The following is a 24,808-nucleotide window of genomic DNA, read 5'->3' as shown; positions in this document are numbered from 1 at the left end:
AGTCCTGAGTTTTACATAGAAGTACACAGAGAGAGAGAAATTAAGGGAGTGGGAATAAAGAGTCAATGGATAGTTGAAATCAAACTCCATTAATTTTTAAGACCTAATAACAGAGTTTATTTAGACCTGAAGTGGCCATTCTGAAGCTCTCAGACTTGAATATAAAAATAATTAATATAGGGACAAGACCTCCGATGGAGAGACTGCCAGGAGCATATAGACACTCTATAAATGATTTATTTATTTATTTTGTGTTTTTGCTTTACAGTACAACTATTGTATAAATATGTTCACTCACAGCCAGGGCTCCTACTCCTACATAATATTGGTTATAAAGGTACTCTGTGTTTCATGTGATGCTGTGTAATCAAAGGAGCAACTCGCGACTTAATGTAAATAGTACGCTTTATTAAAATTGTTTCCTACAGAGCAGCTACTGGGGCTGCTGTTTTTGCCTTTCCTCTATATTCATACTCCTCTCTGATCCCACACTTCCTGTTCTTTCTTCAACATCCTCTGCTATTGCTAGTTTTACTTTTGAGCTTCATTCATATTGTTTCACTCTACCTTTGCACTGTCACCAGGAGGTAGCTGAGGAGGGCAGAATGGGTATTTGCCTACATCTGTTTGATTGCACAAATGTATTTATAACCTTGACATGTGGATAAAAATTAATGTGCTGCTTGTGAGGCACTTACACCAAGACTGCAAAATGCAGTCCTTTATATTAACCTATTTTTTTATTTAAAAAAAATGAGCGGTTCAGAAGAAGAGTTTGGATTTGATATCCCGCTTTATCACTACCCGAAGGAGTCTCAAAGCGGCTAACATTCTCCTTTCCCTTTCTCCCCCACAACAAACACTCTGTGAGGTGTGTGGGGCTGAGAGACTTCAAAGAAGTGTGACTAGCCCAAGGTCACCCAGCAGCTGCATGTGGAGAAGCGGAGATGCGAACCCGGTTCCCCAGATTACGAGTCTGCAGCTCTTAACCACTACACCACACTGGCTCTCAGTGTTAATTAAACAGAGGGTGCCCTGATTAATTAGGCAGTAATTTTAAAGAACAATTCCATTGTTTTCAATTCAAGTATATATGTAAAAGCATCCTCTTTTTTAAAAAAGTGATTCCCACTACTCCCTCACACAGGAGGAAATGCTACTTCCAAGATGACACCTGCTGCAGGCCAAACATACACCATCTAAAGCAAAAAAGAAAAGAAAAGGGAAATTGCTTTATTATGCAGATGCATGGAAATTTAATTGAATAAAACTGTGATTAATTGACTAAGATTTCTTTAATCAGGAGACAGCCTTAATTTGACTGTTAATTATTGTAGGGCAAACGTGATGTTCTCTTTTGTAAAAGAAGAGGCAAAGCATTATTCCCCCTCATTTTTCATGGAACAGTAATAGATCTTGTCAGGGGATTGTTGCGGCTACTCTCGAGTAAAGACGCTCCAGCCCGCACTGCCTTTAAGAGTTTTATTGTTCATACTATTTACAGTGCAGAGATAGAGGAAAACATGACCGCCTAGTCCGATTCAGAACCCGGCAATGGCTGCCGCCTGCTTTTCAGCCAGCATAAAAGCCTGGGCACCCCAAAACGCCGCCCCTTCGCCCTATGTGTGTGCGCACGCCTCAATTCAGGCGCCGGAAGGAGAGGTCTCCCATCTTGCTGGCTGGGGTGACGCCTGGGCTCCGACGTCTCGCTGAGTCCCTCATCTTTTTCACGTCTCTGAGCCCTTCCATCAGGCTCTGTTCTCCATAGCGTTGCCAGGGCTCAGACACCTCACTGAGCCCTCTCTCAAATCCGCTCCATTCCTCATTCCCTCCTCCTGACTCGCTGCTCGTGCTGTCGCTGGGCGAAGTGCTGGTCAGGATGACGGGGGGGGGAGGCTTCCTGTAGGGAGTCCCCCTGACAGATCTCTTCTTCCATGCCTCCTTAACCCCAGTGAAGGAGGAGGTCCGGGTTTGAAGATAACACTAAGCTATGGTTAATGTTCACTTAGGTTTATAAACCCCAAACAAAACTAGGTTAACAAATGAATTTTAACCATGGTTTATAAACCATAGTTAAGTCACAGGCATTTGGATGGCTAGCTAACTGTGGTTAACTAAGCCAGGCATCCCCAAAGTCGGCCCTCCAGATGTTTTGGGACTACAACTCCCATCATCTCTAGCTAACAGGACCAGTGCTCAGAGATGATGGGAATTGTAGTCCCAAAACATCTGGAGGGCTGAGTTTGAGGAAGCCTGCAATATACTATGGAACTCACTCTTACAAGGTATAGCAATGTCCACCAATGGAGTGGCATTAAAAACTGGTCCTGCTAGCTAGGGATGATGGGAATTGTAGTCCCAAAACATCTGGAGGGCCGAGTTTGCCTATGCCTGAACTAAGCCATGACAGCATTACATATGAAACAGGCTACTCCTGTCTGTTGTGTCTACCATTAAAATTGTGGATTTCTGGTTAGAAAATCCCAGGCACTGAGTTGGTTGGCTGTCTAAAGTTGATGTTGGTGCTATGTTGGTGCATTTGGTATCGAGCAGGAAATCAAATTGAACCTTAACCTAAAAGCTGGTTGGGAGAAAACTGCTTAGTTGAACCAGAACTTGGAAGTGATTGGAGGACAGGGAGAGAGAAATCCATTATTTTCCCCCAAGTTGCTTACTGAAGCATGTACTGTGTTTTTGTATCCTTGAAATAGAACAAAACTCTAAATATACAAATGGATAAGAATGCATGCTTCAGTAAGCAGAAGCTCTCTTTTCTATCTCCTTCAACCTTAGAGAGAATATTTTCCCCCAGATAACCATTAGAATGGAGGATGGAGAAGCAGGAGAAAGTGCCCTGGCATTGGCAACATTCTAGTTTCCAGCATTTATTTTACGCCCCCCCCCAAAAAAACTGTTTCTTTCAAAGGAATAAAGGCATATAATCCACAGCGACTTACTTTTTTCAGTCCAAAATTAGCTAATTCAAATTACAGTCATACCTTGGAAGTCAAATGAAATCTGTTCCAGAAGTTCGTTCGATTTCCAAAACGTTAGGGAACCAAGGTGCAGCTTCTGATTGGCTGCAGGAAGCTCCTGCAGCCAATTGGAAGCTGTGACAGATGTTCAGGTTCCAAAGAACTGGAACAATTGCTTCTGGATTTGCGGCGTTCGGGAACCAAAACGTTCATCTTACAATGTGTTCGACTTCCGAGGTATGACTGTATGACCTTGAAGTGATTCTCAGAAGGTTCAGAGTTATGGAAAGTGAGACACTTTGCCAAAGGGAGGTCCAAAAGCACACCTTTCCTTCCCTGGATGATTTTATCAAGGAGCCTCATCTCGGTGAAAGTGAAAATAAGGAGTTAAGAACTGGGTTGCTAGGTTGGCAGGAGCTGGGACCGAGCAACGGGAGCTCACCCCGTCGCAGGGGTTCGAACCACGACCTTCTGATCGGCAAGCCCCCTAGGCTCTGTGGTTTAACCCACAGCGCCACCTGCGTCCCTCTTCACCTAGGTACACCTAGGTAAATGGCGTTTCCATGCGCTTTGGCACTCGTCACAGACCTCCTTGCGCCAGTAGCGGTTTAGTCATGCTGGCCACATGACCTGGAAAGCTGTCCATGGACAAACACCGACTCCATTGGCCTGATAGCGAGATGGGTGCCGCACCTCATAGTTGACTTTGACTGGACTTAACTGTCCAGGGGTCCTTTACCTTTTACCTTTTTTTACACATAGGATAAGGTGGCTGATGATCTGTGGGTTAGATCCAGAATTGAAGGCTTGTCGCAGTGTTGGAGAAGGTGGCTTTCTTGCTGCCTTCCAAAATGCTCTGCTGAGATTTGGGGCTGAATGCCAAGGGAGGTTGAGGAGGAAGGGTATATACCCCCCCCCAAAAAAAACCAGTCTGTGTGAGCAGGATCTCCGTTCATTGAAATTGGCTCCACTTAATTTGGGGGGTGGCTACTTCTTTCAGCAGTGTTCCCTGTTCCTTGGTGGACCATTTGGTGGGGTTACACTTCATTCTGGATCCCGCATATTCCGGATAGGTCTGGAGCAGAGCACCCTCTCTGACATATGGGGTAACCAGAAATCTACACCATACTCTAAATGTGGTGCAAGGAGAGACAAACAAATAGAAATATCTCCAATGAGCTAAAATTAAGTTCCTGCTATGCTAGTTGATGCAGAAAGGATAACTGGGGTCTAAAAATATTTCTGTCCATTCATTTGTCATATATAGCTGACAGGGTTCTGGAGACAGGGACATTACTTAATGCAAATTGCATGTTAAATGTATGTGTGTGTGTATATATATATATATATATATATATATATATATATATATTTCTGTCAAATCCCATGTGTTCATTTTATAGGAGTTATGCTGCAGTTATAAGATTTTGTATTAGTCCAGGCATCCCCAAACTGCGGCCCTCCAGATGTTTTGGCCTACAACTCCCATGATCCCAAGCTAAGAGGACCAGTGGTCAGGGATGATGGGAATTGTAGTCCAAAACATCTGGAGGGCCGAAGTTTGGGGATGCCTGTATTAGTCATTCTGTATAAAACATATTTGGAGCAGTTATAAGTTGCTGAGCCAGTGGTCAAACCATATTTCTTCTTTCAAGTTTAACCAGAATAAAACCAATTGCTGATGGTTACAAGCTGTACATTTTTCTTTTTCTCTTAATAATAATAATAATAGGTGGACTGTGCTTTATCCCTGGTTCGACTGGGCATGGAGAGGAATATTCCTGGTCTGCACTCACTTTGTGACAATCTGGTTACACTGGAGACGTTGGTCTATGAGACTGGATGTGACATCACCCTGAACTTGAAAGAGCTGCAGCAGATGAAGGATATTGAGAAACTAAGACTCTTGATGTTAAATGTATGTGCTCTTTCTTGTGTTACAGTGGGACGGGGTGGATTGGGAAGGGGGCTTTTCTGCTGCATCAAATCTCATCCTGGGCAGGATTAAACTCTGTTTGCCCACCGCCCTTCAGCTCAGCCTTTTCTCTTCTTCTTTTTTTGCTTTTTTAAAAATAATCATTTTATTTTTCATTTCCAGCTTTTACAAATATTTTAACAAGAAAAACTAAATCTTTACAAATCTAATTTACCTCCCCCTTGACTCCCCTCCCCTCCTTTCTGCCGTTATTTATTTCATATCTTTTTATTGCTGCATATCCGATTCAAATATATTTACAAATTTCCCCTTATCTTCCCCTTGTCTCTTGCTGGCACATGTTTATATCAGTCCCGCTAATGTTTTAATTTGTTTACAATGTATCTTCAATAAATAGCTCAGTCTTGCTTGGATTTGCACTTGTCTGCACTCCAAAAAAGTCCCCAGATGCTGGTTCAAGGTGCCACAATGTTACAATGCATTAAGTGCCTTTATCCTAATTTATTTCGGTGAGTTTAAGGGTGCCTTAATTCTTGTGTGGGATTGTGGCCTGACACCCCTTTCTGGATGAAATAGAATGAGACTGGTTCACACCGATGAGCCTGTTTGTTAGTTTATTTTTCATAGATAAATTTGCATTAGCGCAGTTCATTACTTTATGCTCGCTATTTATGATACCAACCTTTTAAAAAGCATTGGGGAGATCAGAGGAAAAATATATTGCTATTCCTTTAACTGCTTTGCGATTTTAGTTTGCATTTGGCTCATCTCTTAATGTGCGTTCATATTTTTCTTTAATTTAAAACCTTTGCCATTTCAGTCATCGGGAGAAAGGTATGTGAAGAATGCCTATCAATGGATGGTCCCATTTCTACACCGCTGTGAAAATGAATCTCCAGGCATCGCTAATGAGCTTTTAAAAGAGTATTTGGTAACACTGGCGAAAGAAGACCTGACATTTCCTCTGAAAATCTTTGAACATTCAAAGCCAGCGGTAAATTCAGATGATTAGTTGTTTATTCACATGTGCCTGAAAGTTTATCTCTCCTCCACCCCGCCTGAATTGCATTTGCAAGTATACTTAATAGTGCACCTTGTTTCGCTGATCAGTTTGGGAGATGGCTGTCACTGTACAGCTTGGTAGAACCAAGCATTTGTCTTGCCGATACAAACATTTGTTCCCCAGACAAGGTTAAAGTGGAATTTCTAATACACGGCTAATCTGTATTGGGATGTCAGAATGTAGCTTTAATCATTAATCTTTTCTGCATTTATCCAGCAGAGTGGGTATTTTAGCAGGGGGAGACTCTCCACTGAAAGCCACTGTTCTCCGTTGTTAAATCTAAATATATCTTCCATACCTTTGCCCAACCATGCAGCATCTCTGTGTTTTAGCCTGCACTGCATCCCTCAATTAGTCCCTGCTAAGCATCTCTATAAGCTTTTTCCTCTCTTGCATTGTGGTGGGGGAGATCTGTGAATTTTATTGGGGGCCTGTGGGAGGAATTCAATGTAGCATTATGACAATTGTTCCCCCAGCGCAAGCGTTTCAGCTGGCTAGATGGAATGATCCTGCCTCTACTGTGGAGTGGCACTGGGGAGACAGGAGGTGAGCCGTGTTGCACAGCCTTCCACTAGCAGGATTCATTAGTTAAATCTGGCCCTATTGTTCGCTAGAAGGAAATGCCTTTGCTCAGGACACATGCAAAACCTTGCACTGGAAGAGTAAGGGACACGAGCCCTCTTTAAGGCATTATTGCTCCCATAGGGACGCGGGTGGGGCTGTGGTCTAAACCTGAGCTTCTTGGGCTTGCTGATTGGAAGGTTGGCGGTTCGGATCCCCACGACAGAGTGAGCTCCTGTTACTCTGCCCTAGCTCCTGCCAACCTAGCAGTTCAAAAGCATGCCAGTGCAAGTAGATAAATAGGTATCGCTGCAGTGGGAAGGTGAATGGCATTTCTGTGTGCTCTGGTCCTCTGTGCGCCAGAAGCGGTTTAGTCATGCTGGCCACATGACCTGGAAAATTGTCTGTGGACAAACGCCGGCTCTCCCTTGGCCTGAAAGTGAGATGAATGCTGCAACCCCAGAGTCGCCTTTGACTGGACTTAACCACCCAGGGGTCCTTTCCCTTTTTATTGATCCCATGTTGCGCAACACAAGAGCAGGGAGTGGGGACCTGGCACATGGGCCTGCTCCCCAGTGCCCATGCGACCATACGTACAGCCATTAATGCAGAGGCTTCCGTGCCGCCCTGGAACCCTGCGCGATTGACTCCCATCACTGCAGATAGTTCCACTGGGGCTGCGGATTCTGCTGACTGGGGCCACTCAATGCATCCGTGTTCCTGTCTCTTGTGTCGAGCAGCAGGGGAACAATAATAACCCGGAGAGAGAGAGAACTGAAATGAGATGCAGCGGACATTGTTTGTGTGGATACAACCTAAGTGCCTTGTGGTCCCTTTTTAAATCATCCGTAAATCCCCCCCCCAAAAAAAACCCTGAACTTCACACCTGCCCCGTAATATTTGGGGGGGGGGGTTAGCGCTTGGGAGAAGAGCAAACTGAGGCACAAATGAGAACGAAGCGCTGAAGGTCCCTGTTTTCCCTTTCACACACTTGGGAAATTGAGTACACATTATTTAGGCGAAGAATGAGGCAGTAGGATTCTCAGGTGGCAGAGAGGGCTATTTCAGAACAGAAGTGTGCAAGGTTGCTATTTTTGAATCCCTTACATAAAAACGAACCCCTAGCGTGTAGAAGGAGAGAGATTCAGCACCAGCCTGTTCCCTACTGTGCTAGTTTCCTACCTGTGGGAATGTTCTGTTGGTCTATGCTGTGAAACATTCAAAAAATGGATCTGCAGGATAAAGTAGTGTGATTCATTCTACCACCTTCCTGACAACTAACTTCCTGACAACTGTCAAATACTTATTGACAACTAACTTCAGCCCAAGTAATCAAAAACCAGCCGAAATGCTTCCAAGGTCGCTCTAAGGCACTAGGGTTTGGTAGATCTCCAGGGGCACAGGATTCCACAGTTCTGGGAGCCCACCAAGAATGTTGTTTTTTGCCTGTGTCTGTGTCTTGGTTCAGCAGTTGCTGTTAACTGGGAACTCGTGGTTGACTCTTAAAGAGGCACAATGGAATCTGTTGAGAAAGTCAGGCTGCAGTCACGTTCCATTTACCCGAGAGTAAGCCCTGTTGAGCTCAGTGGAGCTTACTTCTGAGTCGGCATGTATAGAGTTGGATTGCCTCCGTTATTTTACACAAGCCACTTGCTCTTGATATCATCGTTGAAAGGCAGAGGAGAAGGAGCTCTTTTGAGGGAGATTAACTTGGTCTTTACATAAATTTGTAGTAACTTTCATTTTCTCGGGGCATTGTATTATAGCCAAAGATCCAGACTAAATTCACATTCCAGCATCCTAATAGCATCTTGATAGGATGTTCATTAATTCTTTACTTTTCCGGCTGTGTACAGAAGTAGATTGGCTGTAAACAACGAGTCATGGGAAGCTAGTGTTCTGGTGCATATTGAAGTTATTTATGTGCAAATGAAGGAAATAGCATAATGCAGCTGGGGGGGGGAGAGCAGCTTTAGAATTACATTGTTATTTTAATAAATTGTCTGATGAAAAATATTGTGATTTGTGTGTGGGTGCGTGTTTTTAAACGAAACTAGAAATACCTTGTTGTTCCAACCGGCTGCTGTGATCACTGGTTTCAAATGAGCTTCCATTGCCAGTTCTGTAATTATGAAAGATATTCAACGGAGAATTATTAAAGAGCCAGGAAGGCCTCTGCAATTAACAAAAATCACTAAATTGCCTTTATGGTTGTAATTATGCTGTTCAAGACCCGGTTGTCTTTCACACAGAGATATGGAAGAAAACAACTCCAAATTTGGGGATGGGGGACATGCATGTACTCACAGACGTACTCTAGTGTACTGCAATGAATATAGTGTTTTCTTGTTCTCCCAGTGTCAGCAAAAAATAATTTCGGATCAAGACTTGTTGATGACGATTGCTTTAGACTGCATCTACAGCTGCCAACGTGACGACCAGCTTTCTCAGTGCTATGATATCTTAGAATGTCTCCCCCAGAGAGGTTATGGGTGAGTATTGAAATGTTCCATTGTTTATTTTCAAATTTAAAAAAATGAATGTTAACCTAATAGAAATCCTTTACAAATGCTGCTTTTAATCAATTAAAATGTCAATCAGTATTCAAAGAATGATGTGCACTAATTTATACAATCCGTATAATCTAGTGGTAATTGCTGACACCCCCCCCCAAAAAAAACCCCTCATGCTTCAGTCTGCAGCTGGGATTACTATGTGCTGCAATGCTCCCCACATGTAGAAAGCCTGGATGAGAACTTAAAATTTCAATCAGGTTGAGAAAACGGGGAATGCAATGCCATATCCTTTATAAAAAAAAAACAGTTTGGCCCTTTGGTCACTCCATCCTGCTGAACTGCTCGTGTTTCAAGTTCCCTCTGGGTGCCATCAAAGTTTAGGCAAGTTGTATTGCCCCTCATAACTGGGCTACTCTCCCCTTGTGGGAAGAATAAATCTTGGCCACACAGCCTGTCTCTGTAGCCTGATCCACTGGTCATGGAACGGGACTAATGGAATTGGGTGAGGAGGAAGCATGCAATCTCAGGATCACTCCCACCTTCACCGAGGGTAGATTGGAAGGGTATAATGGGTGATCTCCACATAAGTCAAATTCAGAAATGAGTAATTGAAATCAGTGAATGTTCATTTATTTCAATGGATCCACTCTGAATATGACTTACCATACTTTTTCATGTATAAGACTAGGTGTTTTTCTTTTGTTTTTTTTACGATAAAATAATATAAAATAATTGGGGTCTTCTTATACAAGGACAATCTCTCCCCCTCCCATTTTCCCATTTTTAGTCCCCCCAAAAAGGGGGCATGCTATACATGGAAAAACACGGTATTTGGGCTATTACTCAGTGTTGGTTTGTATTACATTTTTTTTCATAGTATGCAGAATATACTAATTTGTTTGTTTTGTTTTTTGTTTTTTTACATCCTTTCAGTCCTGAAACAGACATTACTAATAACCTTCACGACAAAGTTGATGAATTGGAACAAATTCTTAGGTAAGAAATGCGCCTTTCTTCATTCATCTCTTCCAGTACATTTTCTTTATTAACCTAGCGCTAGGTTTTACAGTTCAAAATGCCAGGATTATTACAAAAGAGGGCTTGTAGGTCAAATATTACTGCAGGCTTAGTGGAAATTACTTTTTGGACCTTGACCTTTCCATACACACATGTTTATAGCCAAAGGGGTCCCCCCCACCCAACCTGTAACATTGTGAAGGGTAATGTAGCATTGTGACAATATAGTTAACAGGAAGAATGAAAAAGAAAGGGCCCTCCATGTAATTTCTTTAAACGGCTCAGCTATATAGGCCAGGCATCCCCAAACTTCGGCCCTCCAGATGTTTTGGACTACAATTCCCATCATATCTGGCCACTAGTCCTGTTAGCTAGGGATTATGGGAGTTGTAGGCCAAAACATCTGGAGGGCCGCAGTTTGGGGATACCTGATATAGGCTGTTTCATTGTACTCCCCTACTTCCCGTAGCATCTCCTTATAAGGTTCTGTGTGTGTGTGGATCAAGTTTTATATTGTTTTATGGAATATAATGATAGGGTGCTAAATGTTTAGAACAAAATGGCTTCTCAAATGGTATGTGTGGTTGTGTGTGTACTTTTTGTATAATTTCAAGTCATCATTGATCAGTGGATAAACATCACCATCCCTCTTGGTTTTGGTCTTAAATATATATTTATTCGAATTTTACACATAAACAATAGTTTGCAATAATGGCCACAGGCAGGATTTAAGATTTGGCTGAATGGCTGATGATGCTTTTATGACTACTATTATTTCAGCGTATCAGAAATCTTAGAGAAGCATGGACTCCAAAAGCCTGTATCCTTTGTAAAAGAGACACAGGACAGCCCAGAAGAAGCGCGGAAGCTGATGATTCGATTGACCAGGCACACAGGCCGCAAGTGAGTAACGGGTGGTAGCACACAAAATTATGCGCTTTAATTGGCTGGCTGGTACCCTCGCAGATGAAATGTTCTCTGTGGTTTTTCCAGGTCAGAACATGAACAGCTGAAGCTGTGGTCTAAAGCAGGAAAGACAAACAATTCTAAAGACACATTTCTTTGTAAACATGTCTTTAGCTCCTCAGGAGGCAACTCAGTTGTTTGCTTCACAAGGAAGATTGTTTAGTGGTGGTAAAAATTCCCTTTGACGCCCTTCGTCGAACATAAAATAATTGGTCATGTCTTGCCCTATGCAAGATGGTTCCTTTAAAATTTAGATTCAGAAGCAACAGGTTCCAACCGGCCTGATCTTAGTTCCATTTCAAACCGGTCTTAACTGGTTCCAACCGGTTCAGGCTGGTTGGAACTGGTTGGACCGCAGTTGGGTGAGATGATTAAAGATTTTATTCCAAACAGCAAGCAAAAATTCACATTACCAAGCAAGCACTTTTATCGGCCATTGGGGAGCCTTGAAATAGCGAAGCAACCCCCAGGTAGCCTTCTTTTGAACAGCACTCTGGCCACAAGTCGGTTCCGAACTCCTACTTAGCATGCTCCAAAACTAGATATTTTATAGAGCTGTATCCTATTGAACTAACACAGGTTCAACCAGGCTTTGCTGACCAGTTTCATCAACACATCAATGGCCTTTTCACAAAGGATATTGAAAGCAATAAAACACAGAAACCAGAGTCAGGATGGAATAACCAGAGACGGAAGAGCTGACCAGGCCAGATCACTATCTCCTCGAAGTACAATAATCTTCTGTGATAATCATCCCATACAGCTCATGACCCAAGCAAAAGTGGCAGATTCCAGCCCATGTCTTCTGTTTTGGCTCCATGGTTCATCAAAGCACAAATATAGCCCCATTGTCAAGGATTCATTGCCCACGGTGTGCAGAATAGAATGGTACCACTCTCTTGATGGAGGCATGGCAAAGCAATTTAAACCTTTCCGAATGTAGGCCTTGGGTCAGATTATCTCCCAACAGGTAGAATGCTAGGTAGCGATACATGGGGATATGTGCATAGGAAAATGTCTGCTTGTAAAACATGACCTTTCTTTCCTCCCCCATGTCACCCGACCTGTTCTGGGCAGCGGTGCCAGGTATATGGGCCGCAGGGGGCTTCAGATCCCCCAATATTATTTATTGGGGCCACCACCCACTGCTGCCTCCGGACACCCCAGCTCCAACCTCCACCCGGCAGCCCAGGAGCCAGGCGGCGTCTGAGAAAACCACAAAGGGCGATCTCTGTGCTGGTTTGTCCCAGTCTGGCGCATGTTGGCGGCATCATGTGACATGTCACATGACCGTGCCCCCTCAATGTGGGAGCAAGTCAGCGCCCCTGGTTCTGGGGGTTCCCCTAACTCTGCAGAGCAGATTTTTTATATATATTTTTGAGGGGAAAGTCCTGTTGTGTTAGTGGACCTTGTTCCATGCATGCAAGAAGTTAGCTGAATCCCACCCAGTATGTGTGGCTGGAGGGTTTGGTCTGAAAGCTTTGGGGCTGGGGGGAAGGTGTGCAAAACTGTTGGATAAGAGGCATAACAGTGAGCCACTAAGTTCCTGGATGAAATCTCCCTTTGGTCATGGACTCACTAAGCAAGCTACTCTCTCAAGCTCAGTTCTCCATCTTTCAAATGGGGATAATTATTCTTTATCTTCCTGGAATGTTATAAGGACTGCTGATGTTTTAAGCACCAATGTTGTTTTTCTACACATGAATTTACTCTTAACCAGACATCCCCAAACTTCGGTCCCTCCAGATGTTTTGGACTACATTTCCCATCTTCCCCGACCACTGGTCCTGTTAGCTAGGGATCATGGGAGTTGTAGGCCAAAACATCTGGAGGGCCGCAGTTTGGGGATGCCTGCTCTTAACCTTTGGGGTGATATTTTAAGAGTTTTAAGAGGGAAACATTTAATTCTGGTAATCACACTTCTCAGAACCTGCTTGTAAATGTTCACTTCTTTGTGTCTTACAGGCAGCCCCCTGTTAATGAGACACACTGGATGGGATTGTTGCAAGATATCCTGGATATGCAGCGGAATGTCTACACATGCATACAACCAGACACTTGCTATGAGGTGAATCTTGCTGCTTTTCAGTATGTTTTTGAATACAGTTACAGTGGGTAGAATTCTAGGTACAGTCATACCTCGGTTTAAGTACGCTTCGGTTTGAGTACTTTCAGTTTAAGTACTCCGCGGACCCGTCTGGAACGGATTAATCCACTTTCCATTACTTTCAATGGGAAAACTTACTTCAGGTTAAGTACGCTTCAGGTTAAGTATGGGCTTTTGGAACCAATTACACTCATACTTTGGGTTAAGTACGCTTCAAGTTAAGTACTCTCCTGACACATCTGGAACGGATTAATCCACTTTCCATTACTTTTAATTGGAAAGTTCACTTCGCTTCAGGTTAAGTACAGACGTCCGGAACCAATTGTGTACTTAAACCGAGGTACCACTGTAAGACATACATGCATTTTGCTTTATTCAGAATCTGTACCAGCAGATGTACAATCCTAGTTTAAGTGTTTAAATATATGCTGAGTTTTCCTTTCCGTGAACATATAAAATCATGCTGCTATCAAGCTTTCTTGACAATCGTGGTAGTTTCTACAAGATCCAGAAATCCCATTGATGGTGAGTGGCCTGGTTTTGTTTCAAGACACCTGAATTCTAAGGATTTCCATAGCTAGGGTTTCATAGAAATAATTCTCTCTAGTCCTTCATACTTGGGGACTGGTGCTCATATCTAGATAAGAATCAAACTCAGGTTACCAACTTTACTCCTTTAAAGAAGAGGAACTTTGGGGTACCACATTACCTACTGATAAATTGCAGCCAAACCAATGGCCAGTTCCTATTACTCCTAGTGTAGAGAGTAGAGGCCATATCAGAGGGGGGGGGGGGAGGGGGAAACAGGTATCTTCTGTTGTAATTTTTAAATGTTTGCCGAAAACTTATTTATGGTGCCAGGGCTATGCAGGCAATTAAGTAGAAATATTTCTGTAATTAAATGGTGATTTCAAAAAATAAAATAAAATATGGCTTATATTCAGCATAACTCTAAGGTACCATCATCTCAGGGATTTTCCTTGCACAAAGGAACCTTCTCCCCTCTCCTACCCCCACGTGCGCACTAAATCTGTTCTGGGGATCCTCTCAACCCTCCAGACCAGACTCAGAGATGACTTAGGGTGTGCACAAGTGGTTGAAGGGGGGGGGGAAGCCCTCTTGCGATAGTGGGAATCCCTGCAAGGGCATCTTGTGAGATTAGTTGAATATGACCCAAAGTATATAACTGCTGTAAATTGCTTTGGTGTTTTGCTTTGTTTTGTTTTTTAAAAAGACATTAAATGACATTATTTATAAGATTTATATGCTGACCTTATTCAGGAAAAAAAACCAAAGACTGAAAATACACTGCTAAAATTACCCAATGCAAACCAATACAACCTATTCAGCTATCTGGGGTGCGATTGTCAAGAAGGGAAGTCATAGATCCTCTAACCACTCTCAGGGATGCTGTTGTTGGGAGGGAGGGAATATGTCACATTAATCAAACGTTCCCAGCCAGATTGGTCAGGGAAGACAAAGATGACCTACTCTGGCCCCTCTCCCTAGCCAGCTCCAAGATATAGGATTGCTACTGGGGCTGGAAACAAGGGCACTCAGTGAAGATAAGGAGTGAGGGGAAGCAAATTCCTAGAGTTTGTGCTGTTATACTTTAAAAAAACACACACACACACACTCAGAATTCCATGCATTCAAACAGAGCTGTTATGAACTATGGCAGAATTACAGAAGATATGAGATGTATAGATGGGAAGCTTGGCTTTCTTAATATACAGAAACTCTTGCCATAAAATTGCTAACTAAACATTGGGAAGACAAATGGCTCGCCGCTTCCCTGTTATGTTTATTAAATGGTTCACTGAGCTGAAAGTTCATTTTTAATAACGTCACTCAGGGTGCATATAGAACTTTGATAGATGTTTTCCTGTTTGCATTTAAAGTGAAATGCAAAGTTCGGTTTCTGCAGAAAATAATCTGCATTCGAGGCAACCTAGTTATTAAGATTCGTGAATTACAATGAAGCTGTGTGTGTTTGAATAGGTGCAGTTTACTTGAAAGTGCAGCACTTTTCTGTTTCATAGTGTAGTACTTGAGTGAGCCTTCATGTTGTATAATTTACCTTCAAAAATTTGACATCTTTTAAACATTTCAAATTATTGTCAGTCTTCTTTTGTTATAGCATGTAGACTTTCTTGCTTATGGCTGCTAATTTCTATGGCTCCTGAGAGATTTTGAAAGCAAATCAGTACACTTCTGAAGAAATTGCAAAAAGAAAATGGCATCTGGGATTTAACTTTGAAATGTGCTGCTTAAAAAAAAATAAAAATGAATAGCAATACGTACATACATCATGTTAGGGAAAATGTGATATAATTATAGCTCTTACTTCAATATATTCGATTCGACTGGAACGCTGAATAGACTTTGATATTAGCAACCTATCAGAGTACCTTGGCAATGGGGTTGGGAATTTGATGCCTTCCAGATGTTGCTGAACTGCAACATCTGTCATCCCTAAAAATGACCATGTTGGCTGGGGCTGATGGAAGTTGGAGGCCATCAACATCTGGGGGGGCGGTGATGGGTCCCCCTTTCTCACATTCGTGTTGCTTCTAAAGGAGGAAGATTTTGACTTACATATACATTATTGGGTGGTGTTGCTTTTTGGCTTGTCCAAAACTGATAGATTATTTTCACAAAGGATACTTCTGTTCAGATGTTTGTGTGGTCTTTTAAACTATGTGAACGTTCACTGCACAACCTCTTTGCCCCATCATCCTGAATAATCCCCGGCATAAAGAGTGGCTCCTCGGATATGTCTCTGAGTTTCCTGCAGAGATTCCACTGTCAACTCCGTAGTGCTGCCTTGGTAGTCAAATGAATGGAAAGGGTTTCTTGAGGGCAGCAAATTAGATTGCGTTTCCATTTCAGCACATGATTTGTTGAAATCTAATTGGTATTGCTCTAGATTTAGATCAATGCTGTTCCAAATTACACACACACCCTCCCCAAGCAGATAGCCATACTCGGGTATTTATCAAATAAAAAAAAATTGCTTGTATGACATTTGCTCTTGTCAATCTTCAGATCTTTACAGAAAGTCTTCTGTGTTCAAGTCGACTGGAGAACATCCATTTAGCTGGGCAAATGATGCACTGCAGCGTTTGGTCAATAGATCCCCCCGTCAGTGTTGCTTCTAAAGGAAAACCACAGTACAGAGTTTGCTATGAGAAAAGCATTGAATTGGTTTTGGCTGCTAGCAGAGAATACTTCAATTCTTCCACCAGTCTAACGGATACATGCATGGATCTGGCCAGGTAAATTTTATTCCCCCCCCCAAAAAAACAATCTTTTAGGCTTTGGTATTTGCTTAGAAAGGCAAATCTTTTATGATTTTGTACTCTTTTGCATACTTGAGCGCTTTCCTTCGATGCTCAAGCATTTCTAAGGCAACTTGTTCTACTAATTAGTCCCTGATGCAGTTAGAATGAGGTGATATGTCTTTGCCTTGATTATGCTTGGCTCATCATGAAATACAGGCACCAGCACCAATCTGCAAATACTAGCCAATGGTTTCGGAAGTGGAAATTATTATTCTACGCATGTAACCATTACAGCTATGAAAAACCAAGATGTTTGCTGTAAGGCTCGTATAAGTTCAAGGGACAAAAATGAATACAGTTGTACCTTGGTTTTCAAACAGCTTAGTGCTCAAACGTTTTGGCTCCCGAATGCCACAAACCCAAAAGTGACTGTTCCGGTTTGCGAACTATTTTTGGAAGCCGAACATCCAGCGGGGCTTCCGTGGCTTCCAGTTGGCTGCAGGAGCTCCCTGCAGCCATTCGGAAGCCACGCTTTGGCTTCCAAACGTTTTGGAAGTCAAACGGATTTCCGGAACGGAATTCCATTCGACTTCCAAGGTACGACTGTATTTATTTTATTGAAGGAGGCGGTGGGGACCTTTGGCTTGTGCACCAAATTTTGTCTGCAAGGCCTCCGCGTTTTACTCAACAGACATTTCCCTCATAATAATACCCACCTTTTAGGTGTGCAGTTGGCCGAGACGTGGATGCATGAAAGCACGATTGAACAGCTGATGGGCAGGGTATCGAATCCTGTTTGGAGTGTCAGTGCAAACCTTTCTTGGCTAAAATGAAGTCTTCCCCCCCCCCTTTGTTTTAGCAGAGGTTTCAATTGTACTCCTGGAGCAAAATGTGCCTTCACCGTCCATCATAGATTCTACGAGAAAGCTGCTTTAATTGAAATAATTGTTATTCACTGTTGATTTTTGTTGTTGTTAGGGGGGACGTACACCACCTTAGCTCAGATGAAAGCTCTCTTCTTCATTATCTAGCATTAGCAATTTTCTAGTGATACTTTCATTTAAGTGGAAATCATTTCAGAATGGTTTCTTCTCATTGATAAGATCAGCACACAATTACAATGCGTATTTAAAAATCAAATCAAATCTGGGAGTACAAAATTAAAGGATTAATTTTTTAACATTTTAAAAGTTAGCACATCCCCACATCAGCCCCAGAAAGATATCTAAATCACCTAAACAATTTGAATTGAATAATTTAGGTGTTACAGTTCAACTGTGCAGTCATGCAATTCCACTAGAGTTTCACTTGGAGGAAAAAAAATAAACCTACGCCTAATGAATTCTATTTTTCCTCCTACTTCATCCATGTACAAAATGATTGCTTGCTAAGTACAAAGCTTCTTTCTTTTGGCATGTAAACTCTTAGTAGAGTGTTAGTTAAAGATAGGTACCTGTGTTGGTCTGGCATAGTCAAAACAAAGTAAAAAAAATCCTTCCAGTAGCACCTTAGAGACCAACTAAGTTTGTCATTGGTATGAGCTTTCGTGTGCATGCACACTTCTTCAGATACTTCTTCTGAAGAAGTGTGCATGCACACGAAAGCTCATACCAATAACAAACTTAGTTGGTCTCTAAGGTGCTACTGGAAGGATATTTTTTTACTTTGTGTCTTAGTAAAGTGCTTAGCTTTTGCCATTGATAAATGGACATTATTTACAATAAGAAATGATCTGCATAGAAATATGGGGTTATAAAGGGAATCACATTATATCAAGTGGCAAATTTTTAAGCCTTTATAAGAGACCCACCACTTTGGACCCATTGTAATGTCACGCTAGTGTATGCTTTTGAGGTTTCTGTGCATAGCAACAAACCATAGTTTAGTGTTGCATGTTTATCACACTAGCCTTATATAATGAAGATGCTTCTTTTTGACTAATTAGGAAAGCTGTTTGAAATCCTTAAACTTTCCCCCCTTCTTCTAAGATCCTGCTTACAGCTTATTACAGACTGCCCGCCTGTTGTTCAAGAGGAGTTGGGTCTTATCCGTGCTCTTAGCTATCTTGAAGAATTTGGTGTGAAGATCTTGCCATTACAAGGTAGGGTGTGATAGGGTTTGTTGAAATGTCTTGAATGCTAGTTATATAGTTTCAAATCTTCACATTTATATTTGCCATATACACTGTGCTATTTTTCTAGGAAAAGAGGTGCTGGAACTCACCATGAACACCTCCTTCATTCTCTTAGAATGACAATGGCGCCCACCTGAGAGGTGCCGGAACTGAGTTCCGGAAAGTTCTGGCTTATGAAAAGCTCTGCATATACATCATCTTGTATAATCAATTTTCCTTACAGCGTTTTTTTTAAAAAAGAAATTGTTTGCATCAGGTATAATCCAGTTAAAGAGAAACATTTTAAAGTCTCATTGGATTTTATTAAAGTCTTATGCACCAAATTTCCCTGTTTAAATCATTTGGGTTGGCTTGCACCCACAATTACTTCCCTTTTAAATACACACATGCACACTTAATATATAGTTTCTTCACCCATCCCCTGCTTGTGCTGCTCTTGTGCTATTATGATTAACATAATCTTTTTACTAGTAATCTCTGCAACAGTGCTTTTAAATACTTGGTCATTCTGGCAATAGCCTGGTTGGGAGGTTTATTGATCTTCATCTTAGTCTAGGGAGTGGACAAATGGGCCTTTCTATTTTATTATTTTGTCAAAACACATGTGCCAAGAAGATTAACTCAAAATAGTTATCATAACCCATAAGACGTCCATTGCACATCACGGCTTTGCAGTAACAATTTAGTTATGTTTGAAAGGAAGCATTTACTGCTCTTTGAAGGTGCCTCCAGAACTTGGGCTTTTATTGATCCCTTTTGTTCCCATGCTTTAGTGCCCAATAAAACTCTATTTTTATTTTATAAATCATAACAGCCTTATGACAACTGACATATTTTACAGGTGCTATCCTGCATTCAACTCCCGTGACCTTCCTGTCTTCACTGTTGTGTTAATGGATTTGTACTGCTAGAAACTGGATGAATAGTCCACACATTTTTTAAAAACAACAACAACACAGTTATGTATTACATAAAGCTTTTGTGGTATTTTAGGTCTACCCTTTAAAAGTTCAAACCGTGTTCAGAATATGCAGGTAAAGGACTAGAATTGGGTGGTGAATTTTGTGTCTGGTGTTTCTTAAAAGTTTTGTCTTACTTGGTTTTGAATGTGTACCTATTTGTTTTAATCAAGTCAACCTGTTTTTAGATATTTAATTATGCCCGCTGGAAGCAAACATTGTAAACGGGCTTGAATAAGAAATAGTACACAATGGTTGGTCTCCAGCTAGGTTTTACACAAAGTAGACCCATTGAAGTTAATGAACATGACAAAGTTATGTTAATTTCAGTGGGGCTACTCTAAGTAAAACTTTATAAATAAGTAATTAAAAGTAAGTAAAACCACCCAGGGAGTTAATATGCTCAAATTGACAGCTATTATGTGTAATAGCTTCACCTCTGATCTGATGCCCTTCACCAAGACACTTTAGTAAAAGCCTTCCTGGATCAGGTCTTTCCTTTGAACCCTGGATTCGCCCTGAGGCATGTATTCCTCACACAGTTCTTATTAATCCTTCACCGAAAAGCCTTAACCCTAATCAAATATATAGAAGATGATGCGCTGCAAGTTTGTGCTATTTCCAAACCATTGGTACTGGGATATTTCGCCAGAACACAGAAACCCTGTCTCATATACAGCTTCTTGAACATTGAGGGCAGACAGGGACAGTGTGGAAATGAATTATGCATTCAAATAAAACGTGGATGGATTATTTGAATCTTTTAATTGATTTATATTATTATTTCTGATTGTTTCTAATATGCATTTTTTGAACCGTTGTACTTAATTGATCCACTGGGATGCAGGTGGCGCTGTGGGTTAAACCACAGAGCCTAGGGCTTGCTGCTCAGAAGGTCGGCGGTTCGAATCCCTGCGACGGGGTGAGCTCCCGTTGCTCAGTCCCAGCTCCAACTTAACAGTTCGAAAGCACATCAAAGTCCAAGTAGATAAATAGGTACCGCTGCAGTGGGAAGGTAAACGGCGTTTCCGTGCGCTGCTCTGGTTCACCAGAAGCGGCTTAGTCATGCTGGCCACATGACCTGGAAGCTGTACGCCGGCTCCCTCGGCCAATAACGCGAGATGAGCGCCGCAACCCCAGAGTCAGTCACGACTGGACCTAATGGCCAGGGGTCCCTTTACCTTTACTTAATTGATTACATGTGATGTTGTGAGCCACTTTGGGCACAATTTTGTGGGAAAGTGGCGTACAAATAAACAAACGATGATGACGGCTTCTTAGTTTCTTGTTTGGCTCTCATTGTTGGGGTTTTACCTTGGCCAGAAAGCTTCAGTATTTCTGTGTGTTTGCCATTTGGTGGCATTGAGGTACGGTTAAATCATGAGGTGAGAAGGGCCAAAGCTCATAAGCAGGACCGAGAAATTCTTTCTCTGAAAGAGTGAAGACAATACCAGCATATCTTCAATTAATGGGCATGTGGTAATTCTGTGACCTGTATACATAAAATAAGACCCAAAAACTGTGAACTTCCTTCCCTTTCAAACTAACACTAGCCTCTTCCACTAGCCAAATTACATTTTGGATGTTGTCCATGGATTACAGACAACTGCTATCCTAAATGTGTGGTTTTTTTCCTGCGGATATATCAGGGTGGTTCCACTTTGCCATTTTCAAGCTTAGATTTTTCTGCTTCATAGTTCGTTCCCTGCAACCTGCCATTTTGCCTCTGACACATCACGTCGTTGTAAACTGTGAATACTTCAGTGCTGGTACTGCTTTCTGGGGTCTTTTTTCCTTGAGAGATTAAAGTGCACTGTCAAGTTACTTTGTGATCCTTCTGTCACCTGAAAATGACTAATGCTGCAATTTATTTCCGAAAAAGTACCTTTTATGTCATGAATGTGTACACAAGCACGTGGCTATATAACGGAGGTTTAAGTGGCTCCCGAAAAGGGGACAGGGTCTAATTCTCAAATAATTGCATCTGTTATGTTTTGGACACTTTAAAGACTACCACGCGGAAGTTAAAATGGGCGAAAAAGCTGCCTGCGGGTTCCTAATGCTAAAACTTTCTTAACTTGGAAAGCCACTTTTAAGCACGAGTTGTTCTTCGTAGAGCGCACAAAATAATTCGTACTGCTTCTTGCATTTTTGAATTCGTAGTCATCTGAACTAAGGGGAGGTAAAGGAACCAGCTTTTCCTTCCCAGAAGCAGAGGCCTCTTTCTCAGTGATATGGTAGACCTGTGTCTGGGCTGTACCACCCCAGAGTGAAGGCATTCACAGGCTCGAATGTTCTCCATCTTGTTAAATGACCAACCTTTGCACACCAGTGGTGATTTCCTCTCTCTAAATAGAGATTCTCTGTTTGCTTTATAACACACACACACACACACACACAACCTTAATAAAAACCAATTAAATGGAGATTTTCCCACTAAAATATTCCTTGGGGCATATCTGCAGCATAAGAAATAAAGTACTTTAAAAAATGTATTAATATTTTATTGAAAGAATTTCATTTATAAAATAAAGTGTAACAAAGAAAAAAAAGAAAAAGAACAAAAGTGTGCAGAAAGAAACAGTATACAAAAAGCAGTGTAATACATAGGTTTTTTAAAAATTGTTTTTTTATTAAAGATGCTATTAACAGCCTACTACATTCTGTATAAACATTCCAAATGTTGTCATATTTATCCAAACAAAGCCTATGTCTGTAAGCTGTCCGTTCATGAGTTGTGAGTGTCGTCATATTGTCAATCCATTGATTGAAGAAACAAAGCACTAGAGATACTGTTTAAAACTTCTCTCCCTCCCGCCCCAATGAGTGAATGCATTCAGTTGCAATGGACTTTTAAACCCAGATTTTAAACCCCTCCCGTGAAGTCCGTAATGTTTGTGTATGTAGCTTGCGTGTGCACTTAACTTTATCCTGCCATCATAAAAAAATGCACTGTCTTTTGTGACATTGCTGCTTAATATAATGTATTTTCTTACTAGTGCGCCTGTGCTCTGATCGACTCAGCCTTATCAAGGAATGTCTACTGCAGCTGCCAACAAACTACAAGCAATCTGCCAAGCTCTTGGGACTTGCAAATTTGCTGAAGGTTGCAGGTAAAATAAATGCTGTAATGAAATTTACCCATGTTTTATGTTGAAGGTGTCCAGCTTTATGGGGGATTTCTTCAAGGACTTTACTCAAAGATCCTGTATTCAGTGAAGATTCATATATTGCATCATTGCAACCTTCCTTTCTAGATAAATACAGATTTATTTATTTATTTCAATTTAGATATAATTTGGATTTCACACACAGCCCTTCAATCACAAGTAGAATACACACCAGCGAGAGAACAGTTACCACCTAGTCAGAGGTTGGTATTAAATCCCACTTTAACCCCTGTCAAATATGAAAGACAGATATCGTTTCTGTGCAAACAAAATATATTCTATATCCTATAAAAAAACGTAGGTTTTACTTGCAGTCCTTCTATGGCCCTGTTGCATCGTATTAGTGAACTGTGCAAAGCATTTAAATATATATTTAAATATATATATATATATAATTGTTGTTAAATCTCAAAAAAATTCCAAAACAATTATCATCATATACAGTTTTCCCCCAACATCATCATAATAATTTATTATTATTATTTCTTCTTGACTTCCCACTCCTCCTTTCTTGATGTTTGTTTGTTTCACTCTCATTAGTTCTTTCAGTAATCCACTGCTTATATTTCATATCCTGCCCACTCTGATGCTGGATCAAATCCAGAATTACATTTTTTTGTTTTGCTGGCTAGCAAAGGTAAATATTTGATCAAACTTTCACTTGGAGAAGTCAGATGTAGGTGATTTTACTATATCGTCCACTTTCCTGATCTTTCACTTAATCATATCTCCTTTGTCAATCTTTACACCACCACCACCACCACCACCACCACCACCCGTGAGTCAAAGGGCAGTTTACTGAAGTGGGGAGCATCTTCTGCTTTTGCAGCCCTGGGAAATGAGGTCTCTAAATCCAGTGGTTGTCAGTGTGCCCCTGTGCTGCCTTGCTCATGTGAGTAAAATCAGCACAGGGTGTTGATTGGGAGTATGTCTCAGTGCTCGGTGGGGCTGGGTGGTATGCATCGTCCAAAACTGGTTTGAAGTCCATATTGCCATATCGGTTTCATAATTTTGAGCCTGGCGATATATTGCGAATCATGATGTCTGTCTGTGTGTGCGTGCGTGCGTGCAACAATCATGATGCTGGGAAAACCGTGAAGCCCACCAATGCCTCTACATAGCTCCATCAATATTTCAGACATCGCTGGTGATATATCAGAGTGTTGAAAACCAGATATTGCCCTGACCTAGTGCTCAGGAGACACGCTTACTGTTTATTTCCTTTTCAAAATGTTTATTTCCAGTGAAAATGTGTCTTCTACTGCAGGTATCTGTGAGCTGGATTTAAGGATGGGGGTAGTTTGTTTGTTTGTTTTTTTTAAAAAAAATCATTCAGACTAAGCTTAAGCCATGGGTTCACTTGAATGAGTTAAATAAAAATAATCCTGGTTGAATTCTATATCAAAAAAATAAATAAATCATTTTGTGGTTTTATTTTGGTTATAGTAGGCAGTGTTTTTGCCTTTAAACTTATATCCTCATGGAGCCATTGTTCATCAGTCCTGCTGGTTTCATAATATAAGTAGGAATAATTCCATTTTTTTTGTCATCAATGTTTATCACAGCAGCGTCTGAATCTGTTCACTTTTGACATGAGTAGAAAATGTACCACAATGGGCCTCAGTTCTCAGCTTCTTTGAATCCCTGTATTTCTTTGTTACACAAATTCATTTAGAAGACTGCAACTCCCTGAGGGGCAGCTATAACTCTGTGTAATGTCTTATCCAGCTATTTTGTATACCTTCCTACCTCCCACACAGGATACTTGAGAGTGTAATAGATCGTTAGTTTGAAGCACACTGCAAACTTTAGATAACTATCAAAGACTTTAATTAGGCCTCTGCTCTTTAAATTATGCTATGCTGGATATGTTCTTGCCCTTCACATTAAAGTCTACAGCAGCTTGCAGATACTCAGGAAAACCTAGGTGTTCCTTGCATTCTGTTCTTGGTAGCTTGTTAGAACATTTATTTTAAAAATAGACTGCCTTCCTTCTGAAGTAATAATAGCTTTTTATATACAAAAGCAGCATAAATATATCCTCCTTAAACCATCAAAGACGAAAACATCTTGAACCCTCTCTTATTGCTGCTGGAGGTCTACTTTGAGGAAGGAATGTG

General features: G+C 41.3%; 1 protein-coding gene across 2 annotated transcripts in view; it reads left to right on the top strand.

The window, feature by feature from the left end:
* Window positions 1-24,808, top strand: part of NBAS (NBAS subunit of NRZ tethering complex) — a 175,649-nt gene that overhangs the window by 69,935 nt on the left and 80,906 nt on the right. For both annotated transcript variants that reach the window (XM_035109824.2, XM_035109823.2), the window contains exons 24-32: window positions 4,708-4,893; window positions 5,732-5,905; window positions 8,894-9,027; window positions 9,985-10,047; window positions 10,849-10,971; window positions 13,000-13,102; window positions 16,190-16,419; window positions 18,414-18,526; window positions 22,518-22,631. In XM_035109824.2, coding sequence (XP_034965715.2) covers window positions 4,708-4,893; window positions 5,732-5,905; window positions 8,894-9,027; window positions 9,985-10,047; window positions 10,849-10,971; window positions 13,000-13,102; window positions 16,190-16,419; window positions 18,414-18,526; window positions 22,518-22,631 — 1,240 coding nt within the window. The remainder of the gene's footprint in view (window positions 1-4,707; window positions 4,894-5,731; window positions 5,906-8,893; window positions 9,028-9,984; window positions 10,048-10,848; window positions 10,972-12,999; window positions 13,103-16,189; window positions 16,420-18,413; window positions 18,527-22,517; window positions 22,632-24,808) is intronic.

This window comes from Zootoca vivipara, chromosome 3, assembly GCF_963506605.1.
Source record: "Zootoca vivipara chromosome 3, rZooViv1.1, whole genome shotgun sequence".
NCBI lineage: Eukaryota > Metazoa > Chordata > Lepidosauria > Squamata > Lacertidae > Zootoca > Zootoca vivipara.
The sequence above is the reverse complement of the archived record's forward strand: the minus strand, read 5'-3'. Positions and strand labels throughout refer to the sequence as shown.